General features: G+C 35.7%; 2 protein-coding genes across 9 annotated transcripts in view; both read left to right on the top strand.

The window, feature by feature from the left end:
• The window catches only part of rap1gap2b (RAP1 GTPase activating protein 2b), a 76,316-nt gene extending 72,094 nt beyond the window's left edge, over nucleotides 1-4,222 (top strand). For all 8 annotated transcript variants that reach the window (XM_051092292.1, XM_051092289.1, XM_051092290.1 and 5 more), the window contains 6 exons: nucleotides 679-783; nucleotides 1,512-1,629; nucleotides 1,708-1,810; nucleotides 1,902-1,972; nucleotides 2,109-2,149; nucleotides 3,506-4,222. In XM_051092292.1, the coding sequence (XP_050948249.1) occupies nucleotides 679-783; nucleotides 1,512-1,629; nucleotides 1,708-1,810; nucleotides 1,902-1,972; nucleotides 2,109-2,117 (406 nt within the window). In that variant the 3' untranslated portion in view covers nucleotides 2,118-2,149; nucleotides 3,506-4,222. The remainder of the gene's footprint in view (nucleotides 1-678; nucleotides 784-1,511; nucleotides 1,630-1,707; nucleotides 1,811-1,901; nucleotides 1,973-2,108; nucleotides 2,150-3,505) is intronic.
• Nucleotides 4,223-6,346: 2,124 nt separating this feature from the next.
• On the top strand, nucleotides 6,347-16,362 carry ncbp3 (nuclear cap binding subunit 3). The gene is made up of 13 exons (XM_051093293.1): nucleotides 6,347-6,661; nucleotides 7,092-7,157; nucleotides 7,237-7,342; nucleotides 7,812-7,937; nucleotides 8,051-8,182; nucleotides 8,281-8,462; nucleotides 8,545-8,653; nucleotides 8,804-8,903; nucleotides 10,798-10,907; nucleotides 11,959-12,265; nucleotides 12,378-12,604; nucleotides 13,217-13,399; nucleotides 15,380-16,362. Exons 1-13 carry the CDS (start codon nucleotides 6,485-6,487, stop codon nucleotides 15,667-15,669), a joined length of 2,115 nt encoding a protein of 704 aa, XP_050949250.1. The 5' UTR covers nucleotides 6,347-6,484; the 3' UTR covers nucleotides 15,670-16,362.
• Nucleotides 16,363-16,870: the final 508 nt, after the last annotated feature.

Below are 16,870 nucleotides of genomic sequence, written 5' to 3' on the forward strand. Positions count from 1 at the left end.
TGATTGAATTATTATTGAACAATTGTTTCCAAAAGTAAATAACTGTCTTTTGTGTTGTCATTATGTTAAAGCAAATTAATAAAATATTACATTAAGATGATTAAAACATAAATTATTATTAAAATATCTTGCAAATAGTACAAATATAAATGTATACATTTAATTACATTTCATTTAATTTTAAATATATATATATATATATATATATAATATTAGCTTACCACATATGTATTCAATAAAATATAAACTATTACTTTTTTTATTACGTTGACAGCTTGTGAAATAGTAAACGGTTATTCCATATACGTAGTAAGGTTTCACAAAAAAAAAAAAACAGAGAAAATAAAGTTTAATCACATTAATAAAAACATTATTCTTCTGCCAAACAATGTAGTTCCTCAGAAACGGTTGTGGTTGCTGACCAACACACAGATGTAAACAAAAGTGTATGTTTGTTGAGTAATTTACAACAGCTTCAAACGCAGCTCAACCAATCAGAGTCAAGGACCGGAAAATATTTTATTTTATTTATAATAAATATTTAAAGTGCACTTTGATAGCACTGCAAACACATAACACACACATACACACTGGGAGTCCCCCCATTTGAAAAACCCTGCTCTAAAATGCTAAACAATTGATAAATGTATTTGTGTGTATTTTTGTCTGTTATTTCAGTGTCCTATGTGATCAAAGAAGTCTAGATAGCGGCCATCTCTCACAGGAAGTGAGATCAGAGACGTCGTCCAATCCTAGCTCTCCAGAGATCCTGAGCAATGAGAGGTAAATTTTCTGTTTAGGTAAACTTGAAACAATCTTTGCATAAAACCATTATTTACCTATGGCCTTCGGCAAGTAGGAAATATACAGAAATTAAATAAAGTTATCAAACACTAAATACCAAATTACATATAAATGAATCCTTAAAGCTACAAAAGTCATTGATTTCCTCTTTTTTCTTTTGTTCTTTGATTAATAGACATCACAGCAGCTGGCTTATTAGCTCATTTGGCTGCTATTACTTTAAGAGCTGCCACTGCTGAATGTGACACGGATTTGACACGCATGCTTGTACTTTCATTCGCACATTAATATGAAACTATACAGGTTACAGTGTGCATCACCGCCTTATTATGTACATTTGAAGCACACATGCTACGAGCACAGTAATGTTTGACAGGACAGGTAAATTGGTTTTTACTGACATATGGCTTAACAGCATCTCACTTGACCGCAGTTCACTGTTGTTCTCCTGAAGCTCCTCGTCACCTGTACCTTTCCCGCAATCGTTTTACTTGTTCCTGGCGCTGAAATGAAGTTGGAGGGCATCTGAAAAGTCATATGATGTGGTCATAAAGACTAAATAAACACACTTCTTGTCAAGAAAAAAAGAGGGGTGGCCAACCCTAGCTCCACGCCGTTAGACTGGAAAAATCAATCACTGCATTAATGTGCTAATTTTGACAGCACTAATAATACTTTCTTTGTTTTTTCTCTCTCTGTTGTTACAGGCCATCTCTCAAGTTGAAGGAGGGCAGTGGAAGACCAGATATCTCTCGATCCTCCTCCAGCACCAGCAGCTTCAGCAGTGCTGCAGGAGACCCAGAGACACAGGAGGAAAAAGAGCTTGTACGTCAGTTTGTCTGTACATTCATTATTGTGGCTATAAGAAATGTGCATATTAAATCTGTTCTCTCATGTCTTCAGAGCAGCCTCCAGATTTCTCCCAGTCTCTCACCTGTGTTTGGCTCTCTGAGCACTGAGGGACAAGGCGCAGGAACGCCAGTGATTATGTGTCGCAGTCCAACAGGTATTGGAGATGCTTCCCTCACACTCAATTTAATAATTCAAAATTTACAGCTTAATGAGTCACCGGTTTTTGCATATCTCTCTATTAAAAGATTTTAGGAATAAGACCTCACCCAGATCCAATCTGAAGTTCCGCTTTGACAGATTGAGCCAGTCCGCTGCTGTAAGACTTCATTCTTTTATGACTTTGGAGTTCCTCATTCATTCTTTATCATTCTCTGTTGTGTGTATTGGTTTAGTCATTTGGTTAAGTGTGTGTATTTCATTGTAAGTTTAACCATTTAACTCTCATTTCACAGGGACATTAGTGAAGGGAATGTCAAAGACGACTTGAACCATTGTAAGTTACTCATAAAATTCATAAATAGCACATACTGAATATACCGTTATTATTTTTTCTTATTTTTTAAAAACTTTTTAATGCCACTGATCCCTAAATTTGATGATCCCCGTTGTAAGGGACCTCCTTCCTAACTTATATAGACAGCTTTTAATTTCATATCTGAAGACCAATTTTTGAGTCTTTCTATAATTTTGGGTGCAATTAATGTCCATTGTAATAATTATATATATATATATATATATATATATATATGTACATTTTAACAATTTTCATTAGAAATACATTTTATCCATTAAGAGAAGACATATTATATTGCACGAATATTATGTACACCTTATTTTGCTTGAAATTGCCTTGATGTCTCCTAAATTATATTTTATGAGTCTTTCTATAATTTTGGGTACATTTAATGTTCATTGTAATAATTATATATATATATATTATATTCTATAAATATATTGAAATTTCCTTGATGTCTCTTAAATTATATTTTTTAGTGTCTGGTTTTGAAGTGAGTGTGTCTTCAGTACAAAATAATGAATACAAATGTTAAAAGCAGCATTATCTATATTAAAGTTACTTCTAAAATCTGAAAACTTAAGAAAAAATGTTTTTTGGATAAAGTTTATTTATTTTATTTTATTTTATTTTATTTCTGAATTTTTCCATAGACTCAGTAGAATATTTTGTGGCCCATGGGGTCCCAGGACCCAGTTTAAAAACCTTTGATTCATAACATTTTAAGGATATTTACAAATAGTTTAACATGTTTTTTTGTGTGTGTCATTTTAGTTTAATGTGTTTACCTGCTTTAGAAACATTTCCACAGAACAGAATGCTGATTTTTAAACTCCCTGGCAAAAATAGACCAGGAGAGAGACATGAATTAAGATTTGAGGAAAAAACAAGATATTCCTATTGAATTTCAGTGATATAATTCATAGAATATTATTCATTAAATCATATAACCATACCACAAGATCATAGTGTCTAGCTTTTTCACATTGCGAGAGCAAAATAAAAAGAAAAGGCCAAGGATCTATACCTCACAGCTCTTTCCAAGCCTAATAGAGCTGTTGCTATAAGGTCTTGTGATTTAAAAGTCACATTAAAAATATCAAGCATTTTAACATTTTACTGATGGAATAAAATAGAGCGTGGTGGAAATTTACAAGCATCCATCAGAGTAATGGATAATGATTATATCTAGCACGACGTCTCAGTTTATCTGTAATGGGCCATAAAACTCACTCTCATAAGTTATAATCGTAGATTCTTATTAAGTTATGTTGATGTCAGAAAGATATTTCTTATATGGTATTTACTAACCCCTTAAACTCTCCATTTAATCAGTAAAGCAATGGATCAGCACTGAAGATCAAACACTGTCAGCACCGAGAAGGAGAGAAATGAAAAAGGGACCCATCACTCAAGCCCTGTGCTCCCAATCTGAACATCACAGGAATAAGCACATAGTTAGCATCTCCTCTAGTTTCTGCAGGTGGTCCTCTGGTACTGATATGGCACATTTATTGATTTTGCACATTTTGAAGTCTTTCACTGTAAAAAATAAAGAAATAAAATAAATAAATAACCCAATATCTTGTGAATTAATAAAATACAAATTTGGATTAGCAGGTCAATAATAGTAACTATATCCTCACTTAATTGTAATAAAACAACACATTTTATTTTAATCAACAAAATTCCCAGCATCTCAAACATTCCACAGTATTTTGAGACTCATATAAATGCACTTGACTGGTACAGTGACTGGAAAAACGTTCATAAAACTGGCCACGGAAGATATCGTTATACAAATTAATTTCATAATAAATCACTCTAAAATGTGTGGAACCCCATTTCTGCCACTGAAGAAAAAAATTAAAACTTTATAGACTTTATCTCACAATTCTGACTTTTTACACTCAAAACTGTAAGGTATAAACTCACAATCGTGAGTTATGAAGTTAGAACTGTGATATAAATTCGCAATTCTGAGAAATTAAGTCAGAACTGTGTGATATAAACTTGCACTGGCAAGTTAAAGTCAGAATTGCGAGATATAAACTCGCAATTCTGAGAAATAAATTTGCAATTCTGACTTTTTCAGAATTGCAATTGCGAGTTTATATCTCGCAATTGTGTCTTTTTTCTCAGATTTACAAGTTTATATATTAATTCTGACCTGATAACTCACAATTTTGAGTTAAGTCAACATTGTGAGATATAAACTTGCATTTCTGAGAACTTATTAGTTTTTTTTCCCCCTCAAAATTGGATTTCATAACTCGCAATTATGAAACACAATTCTCACAATTTATTCTCACAGTTCTGAGAAAAAAGTAAGAATTGCAAGACATAAACTCGCATTTGAGAGAAAAACAGTCTGAACTGCAATTTTTGCAATCACAATTCTGACGTTATTTCTCCCATTTGCAAGTTTATATCACGCAATTCTGACACAGTTTTGAGAAAAAAAAAGAGTTGTGAGTTTAAATCCGCAATTGCAAGTGACATATAAACACAATTCTGAGAACATTTTTTCCCACAAAAATTTACTTTATAACTCACAATTGCAGGTTCATATTTCAGAATTGCGAGATAAAAACATGAAGTTGCAGAAAAAAAGTCAGAATTGTGAGAAACAAACTCATTTGTGAGAAAAATTGCCATTTTTATCTTGCAATTCTGGCTTATCTCACAATTATGAGTTTATATCATGCAATTTTGAGCACAAAAACCAGAATTGACTTGATCTAACAATTCTGACTTTATAACTCACAACTGCAAGTTTCTATCTCACAATTCTGAGAAAAAGGCACAGCTACGAGTTTGTATCACACAATTCTGAGAAAAAAGTCACAGCTACAAGTTTGTATCACGCAATTCTGAGAAGAAAGTCAGAATTGTGAGAAGAAAAGGTCACAATAACCTTTTTTATTTTTTATTCAGTGGTGGAAATACTTCCATAGAAGTGCACTAGAGTGGTCCAAAACAAATAATCAAATAGGCAAGCGCAACATCATTTTCCTCTGTACCTCTCATAAATCTGCGCTAAAATCAGGCATAGTTTGAAGATGGTTTCAGCCACTACTGTGTTTCCTGAAGAGTTATTTATAATAAATATTATTAGATTAAAATTTGAAGTACTAAACTTTTTTTAACATGGTTACTTCCATAATGATGCCTATGTATATTAGAAAACCACCAACCACTCTTACGTGTATATATTTATTGTGTATATTCATGGAAGGAAAATGCAGAAGAATATACCTTTATTGTCACAAACGGCTGAAATGTGCTACATGTGACACTTAGAGATACTTCTTCTCCAGTCTGGTATTTGGTAAAATTATTTTTTGTTCCCTTATAGTATAAATTGCCTAACAAAATGAGCTGTGTTAATTTATTTCTCTATAATTGTACTGCTACATGTGTAAAGGTTTCTGTATGCCAATGTTGATTTTGTTAAATAAAATATTGTATTTTGAAGCCTTTGTTTCATTTGTGTGCCAGGCCATAGCTACCCATCCTCTGAATGATTTAGTGGGCCTCTTACCACTTTTGCAACAATAAGTAAGGCAGGGCCTTACAATCTGATAAACAGTGATGTATGACAGTATGTACAGACAAACATGATTAAACCACACCAACTTTAAAGGGATAGTTCACCCAAAAATAAAAATTCTGTCATTAATTACTCACCCACATGTTGTTCCAAACCCGTAAGACCTTTGTTCATATTCTGAAAACAAATTAAGATATTTTTGATGAAATCTGAGAGCTTTCTGACCCTGCTCAGACAGCAACACAACTAACACCTTCAAGGCCTGAAATGGTAGAACATTGTTAAAATAGTCAATTCTTACTTTATATCTCAGAATTGTGACTTAATTTCTTAGAATTGTGACTAAAAATGTATTTTTATGGCCTATTTTGATGTAAAATTCATCAAATCATCCTGAAATCATAGTATAAGCTTTCTGAATTGTACTTTTAATATACAAGCAAGGTTACCTGTATATTTACACTCATTTTAGGTGATAAATTATTTTAATTAACAAGACAAGTACACCGACTCTGCTCTTTAATATTAGGAGCCTTCCTCCGTATCACATATAAAAACATTACATCCTAAATATGAATATTAGTCAATGCATAATCTTCTTCAGTCAAAGAGGGCGGGTCACAATCTAGCAGCTACAGTCTCTTGGGCGGTGTGTGTGTGTCGCGAGGCTCGAGAGCAGTGTTAGCATTAACTAGCGTGAGGCTCCGTTCACTTCATTGAGTTATTAGCCGTTAGCCGAAAGCTCATTTTAGTGAGTGGTCATGGCGGCGGTGCGCAGCCTGCGGGTGTCTGTGAAGTCCGAAAGCGCGTCTGATCGGTCAGAGTCAGACTCGGAATCAGACTCGGATCGAGATGCCCGGGAAGCGGAGCCCATGGAGGTAGAGGAGGGAGAGCTGGAGTCTATCCCCGTTCGGCGGAGTTTAAAGGAGCTGTTGCCGGTGAGTTACTCTGTAGGCCTCTTTCAAACCACGGCCTCGCGTAGTACAGTAACCCGGTCGTTGGTGAAGCCGATGCGGTGTTGAGTTCGTCGCAGCGCTATTCACGCTTTTGAACAGGTTATGGTAATAGGTCTGCGGTGGGTTATACTACATTTGCATAATGTGAAGCGATAGTCAGTTGTTTCGGAGCATCTTGTGAAAGTGAGGTAAATCTCTGGCCCAAGTTTCCTGATACTATCAGACTTTTCATTTGGCGCACTGTTATTTCTATACTAATTGATTAATGCTTTAAATTATTCTGATTTGGCATGACAGTACAAAGCTGAGAAATTGAGAAAAGGTGATCACCTTGAATCTAAGACTAACAAGAGAAGAGCTCTTGCTGTATTTGCTCACATGGATCTCTGTATTATTAAAACTGTTTCAACAGGACACCAGCCGACGTTATGAAAATAAGGCTGGCACCTTTATCACTGGAATCGATGTCACCTCTAAGGTAAGTGTCAGCAGGTTTTGTGAATTTGTCAGGCGGTCTGCTCGTGTACCTGTTGTTCACAACATTTGTACCTGTTCAGGAGGCCATTGAGAAAAAGGAGAAGCGAGCAAGAAGATTTCATTTTCGTGCAGAAGAAAATCTGGCGCAGAGGAATGTTGTACTAGACCGGGATTTGCTGAAGAAAGGTACATTTTTTTTACCCAGTTATACCTCAGCAATTCATTTAAAGGGTTTGTTCACACAAAAATTACAATTTTGTCATTATTACTCACCCTCATGTCGTTCCAAACCCGTAAGACCTTAATTCATCTTCGGAGCACAAATTAAGATATTTTTTGCTGAAATCCGAGAGCTTTCTGACCCTGCATAGACAGCAATGCAACTGACACGTTCAAGGCCCAGAAAGGTACTCAGGACATCGTTAAAATAGTGACATCAGTACTTAAACATGAATTTTATGAAGCCAAGAGAATACTTTGTGTGTGGGGGGAAAAAAATCAAGTTTATTCAACAATTTCCTCAGTCTTCGACACTTACTACCTTTCTGAGCCTTGAATGTGGTAGTTTCAGAAAGCTCTTAGGTTAAGTAAATGATGGCCTAATGTTTATTTTTAGTGAACCAGCCCTTAAACATCTCTCCCACTGTCTCCTTAGCGATCCCGAAGGCGCGTCTGGAAGCCCTGCACATGAGTGGAGTTGATGACATGAGCACTCAGGATGTTTTCGGCTACTTTAAAGAGTATCCACCCGCCCACATTGAGTGGATAGATGACACTTCCTGTAAGTGTAGCCTCACTGATATTACCTCATAATTGCATGTAGAATTCATACAAATCTGAAGTTTTGTTTAAAGCTGGATCATGGTGCTCATAGTCAAATCACACTGTTTCCAGGCAACGTGGTGTGGCTAGACGACATCACTTCAACCAGAGCTCTCATTAACTTGAGTCGGATGCCAGACAAAAAAGAGGTCACCAATGCCGACAGCTCGAAACCATCTGAACTTCCAGTCCAGCCGCAGAAAGGTTTGTCTTCGCGTTATGAGAGTACTGTGTAACCTTGAAATAGACGCTGTGTTCAGCCAAATTTTGTGAAACTTAACTGTCACATTGTTGCTGATCAGCTCGGCGAAACCGTGGCTCTGATGATGATGAGGAGGAGGAGGAAGAGGAGGAAGGCGAGGTAGATGATGATGATGAAGATGAAGTAGAAAAAGCAGATAAGAGCAGGAGCAGTGATGGCAGTGAGGGTAAAGCTAGTGACATTGAAGAAGAGCCCGAAAAGAAAACACAGGAAACCGCAGAGGTAAACTAGTTGCATCATTTAGTCAGATTATTTATGTTTTCTTTTTAATTATGCAACTTGCATTTCTTTTTTTGCATTTTAGACAAGTCTGCTTTCCCAAGCAGAGCGTGAGTCTCTACTTCGGAACGATCTGCGGCCCACAATCAAGCCTTTCAAAGGCAACAAGCTGTTCTTGCGTTTTGCCACCCAGGGTGAGAAACATACTTAAGAGTTTTGCCTACAAATAGAAGGAATTATGTCAGGAGCTCTTCATTACTTGATGATTACGTTGATAAAGAACAGACTGTTCACAACTTGTGCGTTGACAAATTTAAACGGTCTTCGTTGTTATTTTCCATCAGATGACAAAAAGGAGCTGGGTGCGGCCAGGAGAAGTCGATACTACATGAAATACGGGAATCCAAACTATGGTGGCATGAAAGGCATCTTAAGTAACTCTTGGTAAGATAAACTTGAATTTGTTAGATAAAAAAAAAAGAAAAAGTTTGGGTTTTTTAAAGTTATTTATTCAGCAAGGATGCATTAAATCAAAATTGACAGTAAAAATATTTATAATATCAAATAAATGCTGTTCTTTTGAACTTTCTATTCATCAAAGAATCATGAAAAAGTGAATCATGGTTTCCACAGAAATATTAAAGGGATAGCTCACCCAAAAAAAGTAAAATTCTGTCATTAATTACTCACCCTCATGTCATTCTTGTCAAACTTGTTGATCTTTGGAACACAAATTAAGATATTTTTGATAAAATCCAAGCACTTTCTGACTCCATAAACGGCAACGTAACTACCACATTCAAGGCCCAGAAAGGTTTAGTCATGTGACACATATTGTACCAACAGACATCCATGTTTATACCGGTATTGTGCCACACTGTTGTTACCGATATGTTGTTTTGTACACTCTTCTTATCACAGTCGTGCAAAGAAAAATGAGAAAATGTGCTCATGATTGCTGTTTGCGGCAAAACATGAAGGCAGCTGCAATATAGAGGAGACATATAATAGTGAGCAGTGTTAGGAAAAGTTACTTTTAAAAGTAATGCATTACAATATTGAGTTATTGTCTAAAAAAGTAACTAATTGCATTACTTAATTACCTTTTATAAAAAGTAATGTTACGTTACTTTTGCGATTATTTTCTTTTAATTTTCCCTCATCCGGTCTTGTATTGCATGTTGTTTTTAATATATTCACACCAAAGGTACAATGAATAAGCCCCAGGCTGAAGGAAATGTACATTTATGTAGCACAACTGTTTTGAATATTAATAATAATAATAAATGTTTCTTGATCACCAAATTAGCATGTTAGAATTATTTCTGCTTTAAAGGAACACTCCACTTTTTTTGAAAATAGTTAAACAGTTGAGTTTTACCGTTTTCGAATCCATTCAGCCGATCTCCGGGTCTGACGGTAGCACTTTTAGCATAGCTTAGCATAGATCATTGAATCCGATTAGACCGATAGCATCTCGCTCAAAAATAGTGTAGTTACATCATGTACAAAGATGGACAAAAAACGAAAAGTTGAGATTTTCTAGGCCGATATGGCTAGGAACTGTACTTTAATTTCGGCGTAATAATCAAGGAATTTTGCTGCCGTACCATGGGTGCAGGAGGCGCAATGATATTACGCAGCCATCAACTCTGCCGGCTGCAACTCCGCATCTACACAAACTTCGTGCCGGTTACTTTTAGGGTCTGCGTAATATCATTGCGCCTGCTGCAACCATGGTACAGCAGCAAAGTTCCTTGATTATTACGTTGGAATGAGAGTATAGTTCCTAGACATATCAGCCTAGAAAATTACAACTTTTCTTTTTCCATCAGTCTTAGTACACAATGTAACTACAGAAGAGTCAAATAGAGTTTTAAATAGGAAAAATATCGTCATTATATGTGGTCATTTTTGAGCGAGATGTTATCGGTCTAATTGGATTCAATGATCTATGCTAAGCTATGCTAAAAGTGCTAGTGCCAGACCTGGAGATCGGCTGAATGGATTCGAAAACGGTAAAACTCAACTGTTTAACTCTAGGGGAGTTGGACAGTGAGTCTATTTTCAAAAAAAGTGGAGTGTTCCTTTAAGTTCAGCTTTGTCATCACAGGAATACATTTTTTTTAAATGTATTTAATCAGAAGATATTCCCCCCGAACAAATGTAGCCTTGTTGAACATAAGAGACTTCTTCTTCAAAAATAAAGACTTTGTGCAAAATCTTACTAACCCGAAATGTATGAATAGAAGTATAATGTCACTTTTCTGAGCAATTACATTTATTTTACCTGGTTGTAGGCTTACTGTATATTCTGGAATTGTGTCAATTTCTATAGGAAACGGAGGTATCACACGCGCAGAATTCAGCGTGACATTCTGAAGACCAAAAAGCCTCTGATTGGAGACAGTATGGGACACACCCCACCTTACACTCATCGACACTCTGGTAAATCTCTTTCAATGATTAAACATTTTTTAATGTTTAGCCATTTTTCATGTGAAACTTTTTTTTTTTTTTTTTTTTTATTGGACTGCACTGTCTTTTAATGTAAAAAGACAATTTTATTCAGAGATGGGTTTAACTGACATATTTAAAAAAAAAAAAAAAAACTATCACCAGAATCTGTTTAAAGTTGCAGTCCGTAACTTTTGGTGCTCTAGCAGTTAATAAACAGAACTGTATGCGTCTTGTGGAAGAACATTGTTGCTGGAGCTACAGTTAAAGTCAAAAGTTTACATACACCTTGCAGAATCTGCAAAATGTGAATTATTTTACCAAAATAAGAGAGATCATACAAAATGAATGTTATTGTTTTAGTACTGACCTGAATAAGATATTTTACATAAAAGATGTTTACATATAGTCCAGAAGAGAAAATAATAGTTAAATTTATAAAAATGACAATAGTTTACGTATGCCTGATTCTTAATACTGTGTTGTTACCTGAATGATCCACAGCTGTGTTTTTTTTTTTTTTTTTTTTTTTTGTTTAGTGATAGTTGTTCATGAGTCCCTTGTTCGTCTTGAACAGTTAAACTGCCCGCTGTTCTTCAGAAAATTCTTTCAGGTCCCAAAAATTCATTTTTGTGTATTTGAACCCTTTACAACAATAGCTGTATGATTTTAAGATCCATCTTTTCACACTGAGGACAACTGAGGGACTGTCATGCAACTATTACAGAAGGTTCAAGTGCTTCAACTGTACTTCTCTCTGTTTATGTCTATGATGAGTCACGCAGGTTCTGAGCTACTCTACAGTGGTTCCTACCAGAACCAGTCTAAAATAGTCCAAATAACTTCTTATACGTGTACCGTAGTGATTCAAGATAAGCCAAAAGCACAGCCTGGAAAAACACAAAAAGGACTGCAGCTTTAAGACTTATGTCTACTTTTAATCTTAAATGTCTTATAGCTTCTTTGTACTTTTGTTATTTTATTTAAACATCTTGTATTTGGGGTTTTTGGTCTGTCAATTGAGCTCTTTTACTTTTCTCAGCTGACCTGGTGAATCTGCCAGAAGAGCCTATAGAAGAAGAGGAAGAAGAGGAGGAGGATGGAGAGGAAGACATGGATGCTGATGATAGAGTAGTGGAGTACAGAGATCGGGGAGACAAGGAACGTGGACCACGGCTAGGGGAAGGAGGCGTGCGTAGTCGCTTAGGGGGCCCGTCGCCAGCATCTTCAGATTCAGATGAGATGGACTATGATCTGGAACTGAAAATGATCTCAACACCATCTCCCAAAAAGAGCATGAAGATGACCATGTATGCCGACGAGGTTGAAACCAACCTTCGCAGTCTTCGGTGAGTGCTGGTTTCCTTTCTAGTCCAAATACGGTTGCTACACTTTCAGATTTGAATTTCATTCCTTGCTATTTGGATGTAAATGTGCATTTTGTCCGTTCTACTGCTGTAGGAACTCTATACGAACTGAAACGAGTAGTAGTGTTAAGAGCCGAATTGGCAGCAGCAGCGGTGGAGGAGGAGGAGGAGGAGGAGGAGGAGGAAGCAGCAGCAGCAGCAGCAGCTCATCTAAGTCTACAGCAGACAAAGTGACAGATGTTAGGCAGTTATTGGAGGAAAAGAGGCAGGGACTCTCCCAGCAGAGATCACGCCCCCCAGCAACTACAAGTAGCAAGACGGGTAAGTTGTTGATAGAACATAAGTCTTGATTTAAAGGGATAGTTCATCCAAAAATGAATCCAAAAATTCCGTCATTAATTACTCACCCTCATGTCATGTCAAACCTGCATGACCTTCATTCTTCAGAACACAAATGAAGATATTTTTGATGAAATCCAAGAGCTTTCTGATACTCCATAGACAGCAAGAGAACTACAACGGTCAAGGCATAGTAAAATAGTAAGGACACCGTTAAAACTGGTACTTGTTCCATTGGTACTCTCATCAATGGAGGCAGACGGTGACAGGGAAGAGAAGAATGGTTGAATAAAGTCGTTATTTTTATTTTCTTTGCACACGAAAAGTATTCTAGTAGCTTCATAAAATTAAGGTTGAACTACTGATGTCATATGGACTATTTTAATTATATCCTTACCGTGGTAGTTCCATTGCTGTCTATGGAGGCTCAAGAAAGCTCTCAGATTTCATCAAAAATATTTTAATTTGTGTTCCAAAGATGAACAAAGGTATTACAGGTTTGGAATGACATGAGTGAGTAATTATTGACAGAATTTTTGTTTTCATTGAACTGTCCCTTTAATTTTGAAAGAACATGTTTTTTCTCCTCCACAGATGTGAGACAGAGATTAGGCAAAAGACCACACTCTCCAGAGAGACGTCGCTCCGTCTCTCCCGTCATCTCTAGAAACGCAGTGTCTCGGAGAGAGCCTTTGACTGACGTGCGCAGCCGACTCGGAGTGGCAAAGCACGAGAGCCGTGGTCTGTACTCAGAGTCTTCAAAAGACAAGAAAACAGGTATAGTTGGAGTCAGTGCTCTTTGGTTCTCATCAGAATAGGTCATTCCAGGATGACACACAAGTTTTTAAAGGGGCCCTATTGTGCTTTTTCACTTTTTGAATTTTAGTCAGTGTGGATGTTTGGGCATAAAAAAGATCTATCATGTTATATTTCTTTTTTTTTTTTTTTTTTTTTTTTTAAATCCCTTTTCAAGAACTACAATAAACGGCTCCTTTGGACTACAGTGTTATTTTTCCAGGTGTTGTGATGTCACAACGCAGCCAATTAGAATAAATTAATTAAAAAAAAATTAAATTCATTAAAATAAATCCCGCCTACGGAAATTCGAATGGTTGGGGGTGGGTAGGGACGAGGCTGGTATAAACACAAGCTTTTACTAGAGTGGCCGCATCAGAGCCATAACGCTCCACAGCCATGTATGGTAAGATTTATTCATAATACAGTGTAGATAGCTTCACTTATAACATGAGTTTTTTTAAAATGCATAAACTCGTACTAGACTAGGCTAGGCAAATCAGTGATGATAATGTTAATGTTCTTTGCTCATTTTCTGTAGCTGCTTTTTAAATAACTAATGAAATGTAAGCATTATAGTTAGTAACTTAATGTAATGTAAATAATAATCTTTACAAATTACATAATGAAAATAATCAAAATAGTGAGAAAATCGCCTTTAACCCTTGTTCATCAATAAAAAAAAAATTTACACACAGGTCCATAGTGGACAAAAATGTCCATGTCAAAAATCTGTCATAAAAGTTTGAAGCTTGGGAGCACAGACTTAAGTTTGGTCTCATTTTAAAGAAGACCCATGGTAGATTACTGATGAAGTAGAAATATTTAAAAAGTGAAGAAAAAAAAAAGTTATAGAGGTTTAAGTTTATAAAAATGTTTTCATATAAAGCATATTTTATATTTTATATAAAATATATATTTTATGAAACATGTTGAACTCTAAACCTGCTTGAAAATCGAAGCCATACATCTAAACAAGCTGTGTTCCAAATTTGAGGTTGATATCTCAAAAAATGAGCTTTCAATAAGATTTTGTTTGGGCGCAGTGGCAAATTTTCGCCATAAGATGCCAGCAAAACTCCGCAGGTGCACACAGTGGTTGGATTTGTGATTTGCAGTCGAGTTTTCTCTCTCAAATATTACAAGAACGCACACGCCCACACACAATTTTTGTTTTTGTTTTTTTTTAAATGACACACGTACAAACCACACACTGACATTCATACCAACACACCCACAAAATTATAGCTGGATTACTTCTCCAATTGGCTCTATAATTTGCAGAAGCAGAAAACAGGAATAAAGCGAGTATTTGCTTTATTGGCCACACCTAAAAAATGGTTAAAAAAAAAACAAAAAAAACATTTTGAAGCGTTGCCAATAGAATGAAAGTCTGTTAACAAAAAATAGCATCGTTTTACAGTTGAATGGTGCTGTGATTTTAAAAAATAGCCATTTTAATGGGTTTCAATGGGGACATTTTTGTCCAAATGGTGCTGAGCGTTAGACTTTTTTTTTTTTTTTTTTTTTTTTTTTTTTTTTTTTTTTGTACTGAGTGCAAAATAGTTTTATTAAAATAAATGGAGGTGAAATAGTAAAATTCCAATAAAAAATACACGCTTGTGCCAAAATGTATGCAGCTGGCAATAACAAAAAATGAGGACAAAAAACAAGTATGAAAAGGACAAAAATGTCCAGAAGGTTGCACAAGGGTTAAATTTGTCCAAATTAAGTTCTTAGCAATGCATATTACTAATCAAAAAAAAAAAAAAAAATCATATATTTACAGTAGGAGATTTACAAAAAAATCTTAATGGAACATGATCTTTACTTAATATCCTAATGATTTTTGGCATAAAAGAAAAATTAATCATTTTACAAATATACCTGTGCTACTTAAGACTGGTTTTGTGGTCTGGAGTCACATTTATTTTCTGATACTGATCATTTTTGTTTTTGCAGGAGGCTTGTGGAGCCGCCTCGGCCCGTCTCATAGGGACGACGGAGACGATGACAAGGCTTCTTCCCGGGCGTCTTCCTCTAAAGGAATAAGGCAAAGAGATGACGAGGAATCTGACGGAGTTGATGACGACGAAGAAGATGATTCTCATCTGCAGAAGATGTGGGGAGCAATGATCAAGCAGAAGGAGCAGCAGTCCAACAAGATGAAGAAAAGCCGACTGGACAACCTCCCCTCGCTGCAGATCGAGATCAGTCGGGACAGCAGCAACGGCTCGGACAGTGACTCCTGACTGACTCCTATTGTAGGAAGTGTGGGAATCGGAGGAACGACGAATGCTGTGGAAGAGAGTTGGAGAACATCTCTAATAGACTGGGCCAAGAGACCCTGACATGTATACTTAAAACATTCCCACACTACCACCTCTTGCAGATGTTTTCTTTAGTCCGCTCTACACAAACCAACTTTGAGAGTGCTATTTGGAACAAGAGGGCAGATTGGATTTGTTTTGAGTCCCTCATGTTTGTTTTTCTTCAAAAGAAAATGATTTGCTTGTATTTAACATAAATTGAGGGCCCATTTTTAATCTACAGCGATGCACCAGGTTGACAAAAACAGTTCCGTGAATTGATGTACTGACTGGAAGCGATGTGATTGGATGTCTGTTAGCAATACATTTTTTAAAATCATGTCAGTGTGGATGGTTTCTGTTAATGTTATATTATTAAGGCTGTCATATCACTGTGGATTTGATGTGGAGAACCTAATGGTCTGAGTTTTGTTTCTCTGGTGCAAGAGTTATAAATGTATTTACTGGAGCTGAATGGATCAGTGCTTCATTGTACACAGTCCTATGAGAGGGGTATATAATGTAGCCAGTGTAAAGATAATTTCCCCCACGGAATGGTCCACATTCCCAAAAATATGTGATCAGTGAAACAAAAGAAAAGGCACTGTATGTTGAATAAAAATCTTTTTTTTTTTACATTGGATTTGGCTTAGAAATTAATATTATACAGTGTGGCAGTGTTCATAAAGAGCATATAAAAATCTATATTCACAATCTATAAGACAGTAATGCACAAATATATTACTAATTACACTACCAGTCAAAAGTTTTTGAACAGTAGGATTTTTAATGTTTATTTATTTGATCCAAAGTACAGCAAACAGTAAAATTATGAAATATTTTACTATTTAAAATAACACTTTTCTATTTGAATATATTTTAAACTGAAATTTATTCCTGTGATTTCAACACTGAATTTTTAGCATCATTACTCCAGTCACATGATCCTTCAGAAATCATTCTAATATTAGATTTAATAGATTTGCTGCTCAAAAAAATTTTTTTTTTAATTATTGTTATGTTGTAAATAGCTCAGTAGATTTTATTTTTTTTTTCTTTGATGGATAGAAAGTTCTAAATATTAGTAATAATTTCTACAGTTTCTTTACCAGAAAAAAACGTTTTTGAATGGTAGGGTAAAGTA

Source organism: Labeo rohita, chromosome 21 (assembly GCF_022985175.1).
Source record: "Labeo rohita strain BAU-BD-2019 chromosome 21, IGBB_LRoh.1.0, whole genome shotgun sequence".
Lineage (NCBI taxonomy): Eukaryota > Metazoa > Chordata > Actinopteri > Cypriniformes > Cyprinidae > Labeo > Labeo rohita.

What these genes read in the sequence shown, in the direction of transcription:
- ncbp3 (XM_051093293.1), top strand. Translation starts at nt 6,485, where the DNA reads ATGGCGGCGGTGCGCAGCCTGCGGGTGTCTGTGAAGTCCGAAAGCGCG. An exon ending in GGCATCTTAAGTAACTCTTG is followed by an intron (nt 8,904 to 10,797) that starts GTAAGATAAACT and finishes CAATTTCTATAG; the next exon opens with GAAACGGAGGTATCACACGC. An exon ending in AACTACAAGTAGCAAGACGG is followed by an intron (nt 12,605 to 13,216) that starts GTAAGTTGTTGA and finishes TCTCCTCCACAG; the next exon opens with ATGTGAGACAGAGATTAGGC.